Below are 16641 nucleotides of genomic sequence, written 5' to 3' on the forward strand. Positions count from 1 at the left end.
TCATGCGTAATACATTTTTATGCACAGGAAAGGCTTCGTGGTGTCTGGATTCTAAACCACGAAACCATGACGTCTTGCAATGATCTGTATTCTCTGGTTTCTTCAATACCTATAGTTGACCTGATAGTTTTCAGCAACTTATTTTTATCGTCGATAGGGAAGCATAGACTTCCCCACTCCTCATCACCAGAAGGAGGAGAAAATATTACTAAAGAATGTATGTCCTCCATCTCCTCATCTTCCAAATATGATTAAATCTGACAGCCTTTAAGCACTTACAACTCAAATTTTTTTTCTTTTCAGGGAACTGTTAACCACAGATTTTACCAGGGCCTGTAGACACTTAAGAAGGGGACTCCTCTGCCACTGTTTTGTCTATGCATAGATGACAACGTCTTTTCATAATCAGGGGGTAAAGAGTATTTACTTATTTTTCATCTCAGTGACAGCTTTCTTGGATTTAGGCCTCATGCACACGACCGTATGTATTTTGCGGTCCAAAAAAATACGGATGACGTATGTGTGCATTCCGTTTTTTGCAGAAAGGAACAGCTGGCCCCTAATTCAACAGTACTATCCTTGTCAGTTATGCGAACAATAATAGGATATGTTCTATTTTTTTTTGCGGAAAGGAAATACGGACATACGGAAATGGAATGCACACGGAACTTCTTTTTTTTGCAGACCCATTGAAATGAATGGTTCTGTATACGGTCCGCAAGAAAAACGGAACGGACATGGAAAGAAAATACGTTCATGTGCATGAGGCCTTAACCTGTAACCACAGATAAACATGCCATCAGTAACTGGATCAAGTTTTGGCCCAAGGCCACCCACCCCCCTTCAAAGGTAGCATGGCTGGAGAAGATGCCAGTCCTCCTTTCTTTTCTGCGTCTCTGCTCACCCATCCAGCGCATCAGCGAAGTAATGAGGCAGTACACATGGTATCCAATAGCAGTGGAATTAGTCCACCTGTGGAGGGGGGTAATGCAGCAGCATGCATCGCATCCAGTCATGTACAGTATGTAGTGTAGCGCAATTACTCCACCTGTATAAGGGGTTAATGTGATAGCATGTGTAGCATCTAGTGCAATTACTCAGTTTGTGAACGGGTAGTGCAACAGAAGGTACAGTATCCAGTGTAGTGCAATTTTTCGGACTTTGGAAGGGGGGTTATGAGACAGCATATACAGCATACAGTGGTAGTGCAATTACACCGCCTGTGGAAGAGGGTAATGCAACAGCATGTTCAGCATCCAGAGTAATGTAATTACTCTGCCTGTGGAAGGGGGGGGGGGGGGGGGTAATGTGACAGGATGTACAATATCTAGTTGGTGTAATTACTCCAACTGTGGAAGGGGAGGGGTGGGCTGTCGTGCGGTAGAAGGTACCGAATGTGGTGGTCACCAATACACCACCTGTAGAAGGGGTGAAAACGAACCAGGGGTTAACTGGGCTTTTTTTTTTTTTAATCCCATGACTAGGGGTGGAACCCCCACAGGCTCCTGAGTGAGGAGAAAGTATGGCCGCAAATTTTTCGCACTCCACAGGCCGGTTCACGCCTTCTGCCCAATCAGCCAGAGGGTTCGGCCTAGTAGGCTGAAAAAGCCGGGACCTCGATTAGGAGCTAGGCCAACCAGAAGTACCGGACAGTCTGGCCGGAACGGAGCGGGGGAACAATGTAGGAGCGGGAAGAACAGGTGAACCCATCTCAGATGAAGGCCTGAGACCGCATACTGATGCCCAGGAGAGAAAAGTAAAGGTAATATACTTACCTATCCGATGGTTCCTGCTTACCCTGACTGTAGCCATCTCAACTTCATCGGTGTGCTGCCCCATGGGGAGGGCAGCTACACCATTAAAAGGGGGAACTTCTTGAAGGAGTTTCTAAGGTGACCCGATCGCTGGCGGTTAACAGCAGATGTGTAGATCAGCTGTTCCTCCTTGCCTTCCAGAGGTGGTGAATGAGCGGCAGGCTTGGGGACCCACTGGTGTGGGAAAACAGCCAGTTCACGACCGCCTGTAGGCCAGTCATTAAATTAGATCTTTGGCAGACCTGCATAGAAAAAGGTGTCTGCCTCCTACAGACACTAAGCTAAAAAAACTGACTAGCTCAGTGTCTGCAGGAGGGGAAAGCGGAGAGGAGGAGATAACACTTTTCAGCTTAGGGTCGCCTCCTAGTGGCAGCAGCTATACCCCATGTTCTTCTGTGTCCCCCAATGATACGAGGAAGAAAACAAAATGATACGCTTGCTCTATGATAGCTCATATGCATCAGTCTCTTCTACTTACCAATTACAGTCTCCTTGATCTCTTTGTGGACGTCTATCAAAGCATTGCATACATTGTCTCCAATGACACCCAGACTGTTCAATAAAGTCTTAATGTCATAAGAATCCAGAAGAGAGTCACCACAGTCTTCAGGCATGAAGATTTCAACACCACGATTCCTCATAGCTCTGGAGATTTCCCCATGAGAAGGGTCCATTGTCATAAACAACCTATAAAAATATTCATCATTATAGACAAGACAAAGAACAAAATTTCACCAAATTTAACCAAATCTATTTACAGAGTTCCAGAATAAAAACAGAATAAAACTTTGGCACCATGATGGTGCCAAAGTGATATTACACCCCGATTTTAGCATCAGTTGTCAAGATTAAATCACCCTTTAATTTTCTTCCATCTAAAAAAAATGGATTTGGTTCCTATAGGAGGATGTAGTAAGGACAAACATTTCCTTATTAGAGGTTTGATTTTTGGTGACAGATCTAAGGGAGAAAGGACTCGAGCCTATAAGAACTTGAGAACTGTACATTAAAGAATATGTGAGACCAGTCATGACAAGAAACAGGCAATTTAGAAAAATTTCAGCCAAATTTTTTTAGTAACATATTATTGAATAACAAAACTACTAATTTACCTGAAGTTTGGGTGAGGCATTATAGTGGGAGTGGTCCCATCAATGACTCCTCGCTCACTGACCGTAAGAACACCACTAGGTTCAAGCAACGCATTGAGACGATCCAACACAGACGAACTGTAAATTAAATAAAAAATAAAAATGAAGACTTTCTATTGCTAGATTGTTTACACAATGTTTCAACTGAGAATGATACTGTCATAGCATAATATACGCTTCAACACACTACAATTGATTTTTTTTTTTTATTTGAAGCTGAGAACTAGAGATCAGCAAATTTAAGGTTATGAAATTCGTTCACGCTTCATTTACTGGTAAAAGGTGAATTGCGTTATTGATTCTGTTAACACGGACCATAACGCATTTCTATGACGGAATGCCTTTAGATGCCTTTATTCATTCCGTCATAATAGAAGTCTATGGGCTGCAAAACGGATCCGTCCCGTTTCCGTTATGCAGGAGAGGACTCCCCTGCATAATGGAATAAGAACTGATCCGTTATACAGTCCATAGACTTCTATTATGACCGAATGAATAACCGAATGCCTCTAAAGGCATTCCGTTATAGAAATGCATTATGGTCCGTGTTAACAGAATCCATAACGCAATTAACCTTTTACCAGTAAACAAAGCGTGAACGAATTTCAAAATATGAAATTCGCTCATCTCTATCAGGAAACTTAACCACCTCAGCCCCCAGTGCTTAAACACCCTGAAAGACCAGGCCACTTTTTACACATCTGACCTACACTACTTTCACGGTTTATTGCTCGGTCATGCAACTTACCACCCAAATGAATTTTACCTCCTTTTCTTCTCACTAATAGAGCTTTCATTTGGTGGTATTTCATTGCTGCTGACATTTTTACTTTTTTTGTTATTAATCGAAATTTAACGATTTTTTTGCAAAAAAATGACATTTTTCACTTTCAGTTGTAAAATTTTGCAAAAAAAACGACATCCATATAGAAATTTTGCTCTAAATTTATAGTTCTACATGTCTTTGATAAAAAAAAATGTTTGGGTAAAAAAAAAATGGTTTGGGTAAAAGTTATAGCGTTTACAAACTATGGTACAAAAATGTGAATTTCCGCTTTTTGAAGCAGCTCTGACTTTCTGAGCACCTGTCATGTTTCCTGAGGTTCTACAATGCCCAGACAGTACAAACACCCCACAAATGACCCCATTTCTGAAAGTACACACCCTAAGGTATTCGCTGATGGGCATAGTGAGTTCATAGAACTTTTTATTTTTTGTCACAAGTTAGCGGAAAATGATGATTTTTTTTTTTGATTTTTTTTTCCTTACAAAGTCTCATATTCCACTAACTTGTGACAAAAAATAAAAACTTCTATGAACTCACTATGCCCATCAGCGAATACCTTGGGGTCTCTTCTTTCCAAAATGGGGTCACTTGTGGGGTAGTTATACTGCCCTGGCATTCTAGGGGCCCAAATGTGTGGTAAGGAGTTTGAAATCAAATTCTGTAAAAAATGACCTGTGAAATCCGAAAGGTGCTCTTTGGAATATGGGCCCCTTTGCCCACCTAGGCTGCAAAAAAGTGTCACACATCTGGTATCTCCGTACTCAGGAGAAGGTGGGGAATGTGTTTTGGGGTGTCATTTTATATATACCCATGCTGGGTGAGAGAAATATCTTGGCAAAAGACAACTTTTCCCATTTTTTTATACAAAGTTGTCATTTGACCAAGATATTTATCTCACCCAGCATGGGTATATGTAAAAAGACACCCCAAAACACATTCCTCAACTTCTCCTGAGTACGGGGATACCAGATGTGTGACACTTTTTTGCAGCCTAGGTGGGCAAAGGGGCCCATATTCCAAAGAGCACCTTTCGGATTTCACTCCTCATTTTTTCCTGAATTTGATTTCAAACTCCTTACCACACATTTGGGCCCCTAGAATACCAGGGCAGTATAACTACCCCACAAGTGACCCCATTTTGGAAAGAAGACACCCCAAGGTATTCCGTGAGGGGCATGGCGAGTTCCTAGAATTTTTTATTTTTTGTCACAAGTTAGTGGAAAATGATGATTTTTTTTTTTTTTTTTTTTTTTTTCATACAAAGTCTCATATTCCACAAACTTGTGACAAAAAATAAAAACTTCCATGAACTCACTATGCCCATCAGCGAATACCTTGGGGTCTCTTCTTTCCAAAATGGGGTCACTTGTGGGTAGTTATACTGCCCTGGCATTCTAGGGGCCCAAATGTGTGGTAAGTAGGTAAATGACCTGTGAAATCCGAAAGGTGCTCTTTGGAATGTGGGCCCCTTTGCCCACCTAGGCTGCAAAAAAGTGTCACACATCTGGTATCTCTGTATTCAGGAGAAGTTGAGGAATGTGTTTTGGGGTGTCTTTTTACATATACCCATGCTGGGTGAGATAAATATCTTGGTCAAATGCCAACTTTGTATAAAAAAATGGGAAAAGTTGTCTTTTGCCAAGATATTTCTCTCACCCAGCATGGGTATATGTAAAATGACACCCCAAAACACATTCCCCAACTTCTCCCGATTACGGAGATACCAGATGTGTGACACTTTTTTGCAGCCGAGGTGGGCAAAGGGGCCCATATTCAAAAGAGCACCTTTCGGATTTCACAGGTCATTTTTTACAGAATTTGATTTCAAACTCCTTACCACACATTTGGGCCCCTAGAATGCCAGGGCAGTATAACTACCCCACAAGTGACCCCATTTTGGAAAGAAGAGACCCCAAGGTATTCGCTGATGGGCAAAGTGAGTTCATGGAAGTTTTTATTTTTTGTCACAAGTTAGTGGAATATGAGACTTTGTATGAAAAAAAAATAAAAAAAAAAAAGCATTTTCCACTAACTTGTGACAAAAAATAAAAAATTCTAGGAACTCGCCATGCCCCTCACGGAATACCTTGGGGTGTCTTCTTTCCAAAATGGGGTCACTTGTGGGGTAGTTATACTGCCCTGGCATTTTCCAGGGGCCCTAATGTGTGGTAAGTAGGTAAATGACCTGTGAAATCCTAAAGGTGCTCTTTGGAATATGGGCCCCTTTGCCCACCTAGGCTGCAAAAAAGTGTCACACATGTGGTATCGCTGTATTCAGGAGAAGTTGGGGAATGTGTTTTGGGGTGTCATTTTACATATACCCATGCTGGGTGAGAGAAATATCTTGGCAAAAGACAACTTTTCCCATTTTTTTATACAAAGTTGGCATTTGACCAAGATATTTCTCTCACCCAGCATGGGTATATGTAAAATGACACCCCAAAACACATTCCCCAACTTCTCCTGAGTACGGCGATACCAGATGTGTGACACTTTTTTGCAGCCTAGATGCGCAAAGGTGCCCAAATTCCTTTTAGGAGGGCATTTTTAGACATTTGGATACCAGACTTCTTCTCACGCTTTGGGGCCCCTAGAATGCCAGGGCAGTATAAATACCCCACATGTGACCCCATTTTGGAAAGAAGACACCCCAAGGTATTCAATGAGGGGCATGGCGAGTTCATAGAAATTTTTTTTTTTTGCCACAAGTTAGCGGAAATTGATATTTTTAATTTTTTTCTCACAAAGTCTCCCGTTCCGCTAACTTGGGACAAAAATTTCAATCTTTCATGGACTCAATATGCCCCTCACGGAATACCTGGGGTGTCTTCTTTCCGAAATGGGGTCACATGTGGGGTATTTATACTGCCCTGGCATTCTAGGGGCCCTAAAGCGTGAGAAGAAGTCTGGAATATAAATGTCTAAAAAATTTTACGCATTTGGATTCCGTGAGGGGTATGGTGAGTTCATGTGAGATTTTATTTTTTGACACAAGTTAGTGGAATATGAGACTTTGTAAGAAAAAAAAAAAAAAATTCTGCTAACTTGGGCCAAAAAAATATCTGAATGGAGCCTTACAGAGGGGTGATAAATGACAGGGGGGTGATAAATGACAGGGGGGTGATCAATGACAGGGGGGTGATCAATGACAGGGGGGTGATCAGGGAGTCTATATGGGGTGATAACCACAGTCATTGATCACGCCCGTGTAAGGCTTCATTCAGACGTCCGGATGCGTTTTGCGGATCCGATCCATCTATCAGTGCATCCGTAAAAATCATGCGGACATCTGAATGGAGCTTTACAGGGGGGTAATCAATGACAGGGGGGTGATCAATGACAGGGGGGTGATCAGGGAGTCTATATGGGGTGATCACCACAGTCATTGATCATGCCCCTGTAAGGCTTCATTCAGACGTCCGGATGCGTTTTGCGGATCGGATCCATCTATCAGTGCATCCGTAAAAATCATGCGGACATCTGAATGGAGCTTTACAGGGGGGTAATCAATGACAGGGGGGTGATCAGGGAGTCTATATGGGGTGATCACCACAGTCATTGATCATGCCCCTGTAAGGCTTCATTCAGACGTCCGGATGCGTTTTGCGGATCCGATCCATCTATCAGTGGATCCGTAAAAATCATGCGGACGTCTGAATGGAGCTTTACAGGGGGTTGATCAATGACAGGGGGGTAATCAATGACAGGGGGGTGATCAGGGAGTCTATATGGGGTGATCAGGGGTGATTAGGGGTGATCAGGGGCTAATAAGGGGTTAATAAGTGATGGGGGGGGGGTGTAGTGTAGTGTAGTGGTGCTTGGTGCTACTTTACTGAGCTACCTGTGTCCTCTGGTGGTCGATCCAAACAAAGGGGACCACCAGAGGACCAGGTAGCAGGTATATTAGACGCTGTTATCAAAACAGCGTCTAATATACCTGTTAGGGGTTAAAAAAAACACATCTCCAGCCTGCCAGCGAACGATCGCCGCTGGCAGGCTGGAGATCAACTCTCTTACCTTCCGTTCCTGTGAGCGCGCGCGCCTGTGTGCGCGCGTTCACAGGAAATCTCGCGTCTCGCGAGATGACGCGTATATGCGTGACTGTGCGCAGCGCTGCCACCTCCGGAACGCGATCCTGCGTTAGGCGGTCCGGAGGTGGTTAAGCAAAGTTTACTTGCTTGCGTCACTAATTAACATAAAACAATAAAGGGGTTGACCAGCTGCAGAAACTTTTTAAATGTTCCCTATGGTGTAAAAAAATTTGTACTTAACTCTCTGATAAACCATTGCTCCCACTCCTCTGATTTACCATCCCCTCAACACTCTGTCTCCTTGGTCCCTCCTGACATGCAGGAAATGTCTACTCTAGTTATATCACTTATCCACCAAAAGAAAAAAAAAAAGCACATACAAGAGGCACACCTCATCATATGTGCTTTTTCTTGGTGGATGTGTTGTGCTTTAGGCAAATGCAGGCACTCCATAACTGGCTAGGTGGTGCTCACTCAGTTTTGGTAATTACATGCAGCCATCACTGGTATAGGCAGATTACCGCTGCAATCTCCAACTGAGCATTTTCTGCATGCCAAGAGGGAGAAGAAAGCAAAAACCAGCAGGACTGAAGCTTCAGAATGGGGGTGGATAGGTAAATACTGACTACTTTAAACCTAGTAGGCCTTTAATATAAATATATATATATATATATATATATATATATATATATATATATATATAAATATAAAAATGTAATACATACATACATACATACATACATACATACACACACAGTCCGGTCCATAAATACTGGGACAGACACAATTCAAACATTTTTGGCTCTATACACCACCACAATGGATTTGAAATGAAACAAACTAGATGTGCTTTAACTGCAGACTGTCAGCTTTAATTTGAGGGAATTTACATCCAAATCAGGTGAACGGTGTAGGAATTACAACAGTTTGCATATGTGCCTCCCACTTGTTAAGGGACCAAAAGTAATGGGACAGAATAATAATCATAAATCAAACTAACTTTTTAATACTTGATTAAAAATCCTTTGCAGTCAATTACAGCCTGAAGTCTGGAACGCATAGACATCAGCAGACGCTGGGTTTTTATCCCTGGTGATGCTCTGCCAGGCCTCTACTGCAACTGTTTTCAGTTCCTGCTTGTTCTTGGGGCATTTTCCCTTCAGTTTTGTCTTCAGCAAGTGAAATGCATGCTCAATCGGATTCAGGTCAGGTGATTGACTTGGCCATTGCATAACATTCCACTTCTTTCCCTTAAAAAACTCTTTGGTTGCTTTTGCAGTATGCTTTGGGTCATTGTCCATCTGCACTGTGAAGCGCCGTCCAATGAGTTCTGAAGCATTTGGCTGAATATGAGCAGATAATATTGCCCAGAACACTTCAGAATTCATCCTGCTGCTTTTGTCAGCAGTCACATCATCAATAAATACAGAGAACCAGTTCCATTGGCAGCCATACATGCCCACGCCATGACACTACCACCACCATGCTTCAGGCTACTTTCACACTTGCGTTTGGGGTTCTGCTTGCGAGATCCGTTTGAGGGCTCTCACAAGCTGCCCCTAACGGATCCGTTCATCCTCAATGCATTCTAAATGGATAAGGATCCGTTCAGAATGCATCAGTTTGGCTCCGTTCCGCCTCCATTCCGCTCTTGAGGCAGACACCAAAATGCTGCTTGCAGCGTTTTGGTGTCCGCCTGGCCGTGCAGAGCCAAACGTTGACACAATATGGTGCAATTGCAAACGGATCCGTCCCCCATTGACTTTCAATGTAAAGTCAGGAGTCCCTATTAATATACCATCGGATCGGAGTTTTCTCCAATCCGATGGTATATTTTAACTTGAAGCGTCCCCATCACCATGGGAACGCCTCTATGTTAGAATATACCATCGGATTTGAGTTAGAACGTGAAACTCAAATCCGACAGTATATTCTAACACAGAGGCGTTCCCATGGTGATGGGGACGCTTCAAGTTAGAATATACTGAGAACTGTGTACATGACTGCCCCCTGCTGCCTGGCGGCGCACTGGCCACCAATGAATTTAATACTGGGGAGGGAGGGGGGGGGGGGGCCACCAATGAATTTAAATACTGGGGAGGGAGGCCGCACTGGCCACCAATGCTTTTAATACTGGGGAGGGAGGGGGGGTCTGGCACCTGCTGCCTGGCAGCACCCGATCAGGGGGCTGAGATCCGCACAATTAACCCCTCAGGTGTGGCACCTGAGAGGTTAATTGTGCGGATCTCAGCCCCCTGTAAGAGATCGGGTGCTGCCAGGCAGCAGGGGGCAGTTATGTGCACAGTATATTCTAACTTGAAGCGTCCCCATCACTATGGGAACGCCTCTGTGTTAGAATATACTGTTAGATCTGAGTTTTCACGATCGTGAAAACTCAGATCTGAAAAGGCTGTTATGCAGACGGATCCACACTGAACGGATACCATCGTTTGCATTTATAGGTGCGGATCCGCACCTAACGCAAGTGTGAAAGTAGCCTCACTGATGAGGTGGTATGCTTAGGATCATGAGCAGTTCCTTTCCTTCTCCATACTCTTCTCTTCCCATCACTCTGGTACAAGTTGATCTTGGTCTCATCTGTCCATAGGATGATGTTCCGGAACTGTGAAGGCTTTTTTAGATGTCGTTTGGCAAACTCTTCCCGTTTGACGCTCACCAATGGTTTACATCTTGTGGTGAACCCTCTGTATTCACTCTGGTGAAGTCTTCTCTTGATTGTTGACTTTGACACACATGCACCTACCTCCTGGAGAGTGTTCTTGATCTGGCCAACTGTTGTGAAGGGTGTTTTCTTCACCATGGAAAGAATTCTTAAGTCATCCACCACAGTTGTTTTCCATGGTCTTCTGGGTCTTTTGGTGTTGCTAAGCTCACCGGTGTGTTCCTTCTTTTTAAGAATGTCCCAAACAGTTGTTTAGGCCACTCCTAATGTTTTTGCTATAACTCTGATGGGTTTGTTTTGTTTTTTCAGCCTAATGATTGCTTGCTTCACTGATAGTGACAGCTCTTTGGATCTCATCTTGACAGTTGACAGCAACAGATTCCAAATGCAAATAGCACACTTGAAATGAACTCTGGACCTTTTATCTGCTCATTGTAATTGGGATAATGAGGGAATAACACACCTGTCCATAGAACAGCTGAGAAGCCAATTGTCCCATTACTTTTGGTCCCTTAACAAGTGGGAGGCACATATGCAAACTGTTGTAATTCCTACACCGTTCACCTGATTTGGATGTAAATACCCTCAAATTAAAGCTGACAGTCTGCAGTTAAAGCACATCTTGTTTGTTTCATTTCAAATCCATTGTGGTGGTGTATAGAGTGTGTCAATGTCCCAATATTTATGGACCTGACTGTGTGTGTGTGTGTGTGTGTGTGTATGTATATGTGTATATGTATGTATATGTATATATATGTATATATATATATATTTTTATGTATGTGTATATATTGTGCATTTTTCATGACGTAAAGGGAGCGGATCAACGCTGTAGCCAGTGAATGCACTGCACCATGAAGCTGGGGCAAATGATGTCAAACCGGATGTTTTCAGCGAGGAAGCCGAGCGGTGCATTGTAGGCTGGGATAAGTAGTGGGAAGCATGTAACTAAGCTTCCTTTTACAAGTCCGGCCAAGTGGAGTGAGCGGGGGGTTGCAATCATCCCCCATTCTTGCACAACCCCTTTAAGCTTATGATAGTAAAGGGATGCTGTGCAGAACACTAAATCTCACCCTCACCTGCAGGTAAGGTAGTCTGCCAAGCAGAAAGAACAAACACACCGTGTGCATAGCACTATTACCCCTTGAATTAAGTTTTGTGATGCAGGAGTGTAATGGCAGCATAAATGTGCCATGCTTATTTGCCATGTTGGGTGTATACAACCCTGAAGGTACTCCTAGGGATATCCATCTAGTAATTCAGCGCTTTCCACCAGGCAGATATGATATTCTATCTGGTTAAGGCTACATGAACACGACCGTATGTGTTTTGCGGCCCGCAAATTGCGGATCCGCAAAAAAAAAAACAGATGACGTTCCATATGGCATCCGTTTTTTTTGTTTTTTCGCGGATCCGTTTTTTTTTTGCAGATCCATTGTAATAATGCCTATCCTTGTCCGCAAACTAGAAAAAATAGGACCTGCACTATTTTTTTTGCGGAGCAACTAAACGGACCTACTGATGCGGACAGCACACAGTGTTTTTTGCGGACCCATTGAAATGAATGCATCCTATCCGCAAAAAAAAATTGATCGGACACGGAAACAAAATACGGTAGTGTGCATGAGGCCTAATAGTTAGGAAGTTATTTGGGTCACCTGGACAGTAGTCATGGATGATCTGACCTTAAACTTAAATATTAAACACGTCAACTCTGATTGATACTTTATGGCCCATGTAAAAAAGTTACATGGGTGGAAGCTTTACTGAAGTATAAGATAAGATGAGGAATTTCTTGAAGTCATGTGGGAAGCCTCATCAGCAGAGTGGATGTGCGCACTGCTCAGAATTTCCCGATTATCAGAGCCACCTGGCTAGACTCAAAAGAGACCTCCCAGCCAAGGTGTTGGCCTGGATGTAGTATGCTGAAACTACATAAATCAGTGATGTATTTTGTTTTACTTGATTTACTTTGTATCTTCATTCTGGATGTAGTTAAGACTCCAGCTGAAATGTTGGTTTGGATGTTGCTATGTACATCTTTGGGGGCAATTTTGTTTATTATTGCATTGTACTCATTTGGAACTAAAAATCATTTTTTCAATTGATCTTTATTACAAATATGGAACCCTTTTTTCTGTACAAGGCGGAGATGCTCTAATGAAGAGATCAGAATTTTCTCTCTTTTCCGTCAGCCAGCTAAGGCTACCTTCACACTGGCGTTTTGGTTTCCGTTTGTGAGATCCGTTCAGGGCTCTCACAAGCGGTCCAAAACGGATCAGTTTTGCCCTAATGCATTCTGAATGGAAAAGAATCCGCTCAGAATGCATCAGTGCCGCTTTGGAGGCGGACACCAAAACGCTGAGCTTAACGGATCCGTTCTGACACACAATGTAAGTCAATGGGAACAGATCCGTTTTCACTGACACAATCTGGCACAATAGAAAACGGATCCGTCCTCCATTGACTTTCAATGGTGTTCAAGACTGATCCGTCTTGGCTATGTTAAAGATAATACAAACGGATCCGTTCTGAACGGATGCAGACAGTTGTATTATCTGAACTGATCCGTCTGTGCAGATCCATGACAGATCCACACCAAAACGCGAATCTGAAAGTAGCCTAATCTGACAGACTCCTTATCTCTGCTCTCTGACATGATAAACACTCAATATAGCTCAGTTCTTATCTTACGGTTTATGACCTCTTAGTAAATTAGATTAGCAATCAGGATTATTAGAGGACTGGCACAAAGTGAAAGTGAAAAGTACAATCCACACAGCTAGACAAACAGATAACCCTTTGTGACAAAACGGCTCATATGTTTAATAAAGACCAATTGAAGAAATGATTTTTAGCCCAAAATGAGTAAAATGCAATCATAAAAATGTTTTGCCTCTGAAGGTATACCTTTAAGACTTCATTGTCAATTATGTGTTCTGTTTTATCTAATCCTTATTTACTGTAAGACTCCTAAAATAAAAAGTAACTTTTTATTTTTACTATTATCTATTGTGTTCTGTCCTTTTCTTCTGGTCATCTTGCAGTTTAGGTAAAACGAGGGGTCGTTGTAGATCTGTTACTGCACTAGCAATTAAAGGGGTTGGCCACTTTCTGGCTACTGTTGACCAATGTGTTTTAAGGTGTCTATATGGCCCTTACTTATATAGCCTTTGTTGAAATTCTGCACTATTTCATAAGGTATGCTTCCATGTTTACTTCCATGCTTCCACGTCTTTTGTGCTATCCACACAGAGATTTGGTCCATAAGATGACCACTGATGGAAGGTCACGTGACTAGACAAATCCCCTCCAGGTGATGTCTTCTCCATTAAAATATACTGCACCTGCCATCTGCACTTGTTCTATTGGGAGTTTAGTGTAGGTGTGGTGTGTTTTGAATGCAGGAGACAAGTGCAGATGGCAGATGCAGTATATTTTAAAGGAGGAGACATCACGTGGAGGTGATGTGCCTGTATTATTAAGTACCAAATAGACCCCTCACAAATACATTGGTCACAAGTAACCAGAAAGTGGCCAACCTTTTTAATGCTCTCTCATTCCAATTTAGAGTAAAACTGAACGAACTGCCACCTTGCTCACACCAAAGCCTGATCAGTTTTTTTTTCTCTCTACTCATGTAAACTACATAATTTATAGGGGGCACTAGATTCCATCGGATTCCTGGGTTTGTAGTATGCACTAAAATACACCGGTTTGTGTCTAAAAAAAAATGAATCAAACGGACTCGCATGTTTACAATGAACACTTCTTTCATGTCAACTATGTGTGCACATCTAGTACATCACCATTTCCATTTAAAGACATACCTACAAAAGTTGACATTGTCCATCAGAAGCCAGTCTCCTGCTTGCAAAGACTGCACCAGCATTCCATCAACCCATTCAAATGTTCCACTGGTCTGCCCCTCTACAGAATGAAGGAGCTGGTCCTTAAAATTACGCAAACTTTCCAAAATCGCAGCAAATTCTGACAATAAAAACACATTCAAACAATAAATAATCCTCAGGCATAAAAAAAAAAAAAATAATACATTTCTGCTTTCACCCCCATCTTAACTAAAGATTTAAGATTCAACAGAATATGTAAATTCAAAAAGCAGTATAGGTAATAAGGACCTAGTTTAGGGAATTCACACACCTGCTTTTGTAAAGGAGTTTAGCTTTCCATTCAGTCTCTGAATTTGCAAAAGGACGGTTTCTAGTTTGTTCAGCACCTCTGTAGAAATCCCATGTCCTCCATCAACCATAGATCTGGGCTTGTGAGTAAGATTTAGGTTGCTCCAAGAACGCATCAAACTTTCTGTGTCATCCGGAGATATATCAGTAGCAAGAAGACTGTCTCTTACCAAGGTTATCACTGCATTCCATACCTGCTCAAGGAGCTGCTGCCATGGTCTGTTGATATCAGCCTAAAATGTTACATCAGTCAGTAAACTAAGAGAATATCAAAAGATAATGTTATATTCTGGTAGATCAAAAGCTATGGTCACCTCTAACATGGGATTTATTTGTATTTTTAAACAGTTAAAAAAAAAGTTGCACGAAGTCTACAATCTCCATGCACAAAGTCTACCATCTCAATCTTCTCCTGGAAAACTGCCTTGCATGCGCTTTCCTCCCAATCTACAACCAGGGTGAGCTGCCCCGCTTCGATTCTTTCCCCCTTCTGTGTACACATCTGTCTTATTCAACCTCCTGCCTGCTACAGTCTCTGGCAGAAAGAAGGGGGGGGGGGGGGGGAAGGGGGGGGGGGGGGGCAGAGAGAAATACAGAAGCAGTGGCCTGGTGGATTTATGTCAGATTCAGAGCATCAGCAGCTATGTGATGGACTAAACCAGTCAATGTGTCTGAATGTTAGCAACATAGCAGACTAAACCAGTCAGGGTGTCATTTTATGGGGAAAAGGCACAGAAGGTTTGCACAAAATAGCAAATAACTGGTTCTCATGCCATACACTTGTATTTCTGGCCAAACATGGTTAAATTTACCAAATGGATCATATTTGCAGCAGATAAAATTCTTTGCGGTTGGCAAAAATTTCCAACGATGGCTGTCCAAAATGGGCAAAAACTGCCCATATATCATATGTAAGTGGCCACCTAATATACACCCAGTCTTCAAAGGTGACCATAACCTTCAAAGAGAAACTACTACTTAAACTCAATAAATGTACTAAACCTAGCAGAGTGGAAATCATTTATGTTCAAATATTCTACATAACATCCCAAATCATTAAAGACACAAGCAGGATAGTGAATACTGGCATCATAACATTTGAAATACATAAAAAAAAATATAAAAAATACCCCATTTCATCACGTTTAATCTCAGCTAATTAAAATACTCACAAGCTAATTACATATGAAAATTGCCCAAATAAATAGACGAAAACCATTTCCAAAGTAATTTACAAGATATCTTGAAACAAAATGGTCTTTGCACCTGTTCAAATCCGCCAAGAAGCTCTGTAGTGTCCATAGCACTGTTCATCGCCATAACGTTCAGTTTGTTTCCAGTCAAAAGAGACAAGAGCTGAATAAGGCTGGTCTTCCCAGCAGCTGCAGGGCCTACAAGGATTACCATCCAGCCCATTTCTACACACTTCATGAGTGGTTCAAGAGACTGAAGGGAGTGGTGAAGGAGAGACAAGTGTCGGCGTGTAGTTGACGGGCAATTAGTGCCACGGGGTAGAACTGAAAAGCCAACCTGATGAAAAAGTTAAATTAAAGACATAAGTATACTCCATAACAACTACACTCTAAGTTCCAGTCTATAATTTATGACAAGCACATGTATTTTACAAATGCTAGTTCTTCAAGAAATATTTTCCTCACAGCAAGTTACAGACAACTGTTGGTACGTAAAACAGGGCGTATCCTGCAATGCCCGTCTCCTGGTCTAAACAGCCACAATCACCTGCACAATCCAACAATCATGCAAAGTGGCAAATTTACTCTACCAGCTTACCTGTATATTTTGAGGACTGATGTGAAAATGTCGGCTTCCCAAGTAAGGAGTGTTTTCTTCCCCAAACACCTCTTGATAAACAGAAATAAGCTACAATAAAAGTAACAGAAAAAACTGTTAGTTTGATTTTTTTACCGTTTCTATTTCGTGACTAAAAAAAAAAACCTTATAGATGACACTTCTAA

At 42.1% G+C, this 16641-nt stretch overlaps 1 protein-coding gene across 2 annotated transcripts in view; it reads right to left on the minus strand.

The window, feature by feature from the left end:
• Positions 1–16641, minus strand: part of MDN1 (midasin AAA ATPase 1) — a 315164-nt gene that overhangs the window by 163505 nt on the left and 135018 nt on the right. For both annotated transcript variants that reach the window (XM_040428764.1, XM_040428763.1), the window contains exons 41-46: positions 16457–16546; positions 15932–16195; positions 14628–14898; positions 14297–14456; positions 2927–3043; positions 2293–2501 (exon numbers count right to left, since the gene is read on the minus strand). In XM_040428764.1, the coding sequence (XP_040284698.1) occupies positions 2293–2501; positions 2927–3043; positions 14297–14456; positions 14628–14898; positions 15932–16195; positions 16457–16546 (1111 nt within the window). The remainder of the gene's footprint in view (positions 1–2292; positions 2502–2926; positions 3044–14296; positions 14457–14627; positions 14899–15931; positions 16196–16456; positions 16547–16641) is intronic.

Source organism: Bufo bufo, chromosome 4 (assembly GCF_905171765.1).
Source record: "Bufo bufo chromosome 4, aBufBuf1.1, whole genome shotgun sequence".
Classification (NCBI taxonomy): domain Eukaryota; kingdom Metazoa; phylum Chordata; class Amphibia; order Anura; family Bufonidae; genus Bufo; species Bufo bufo.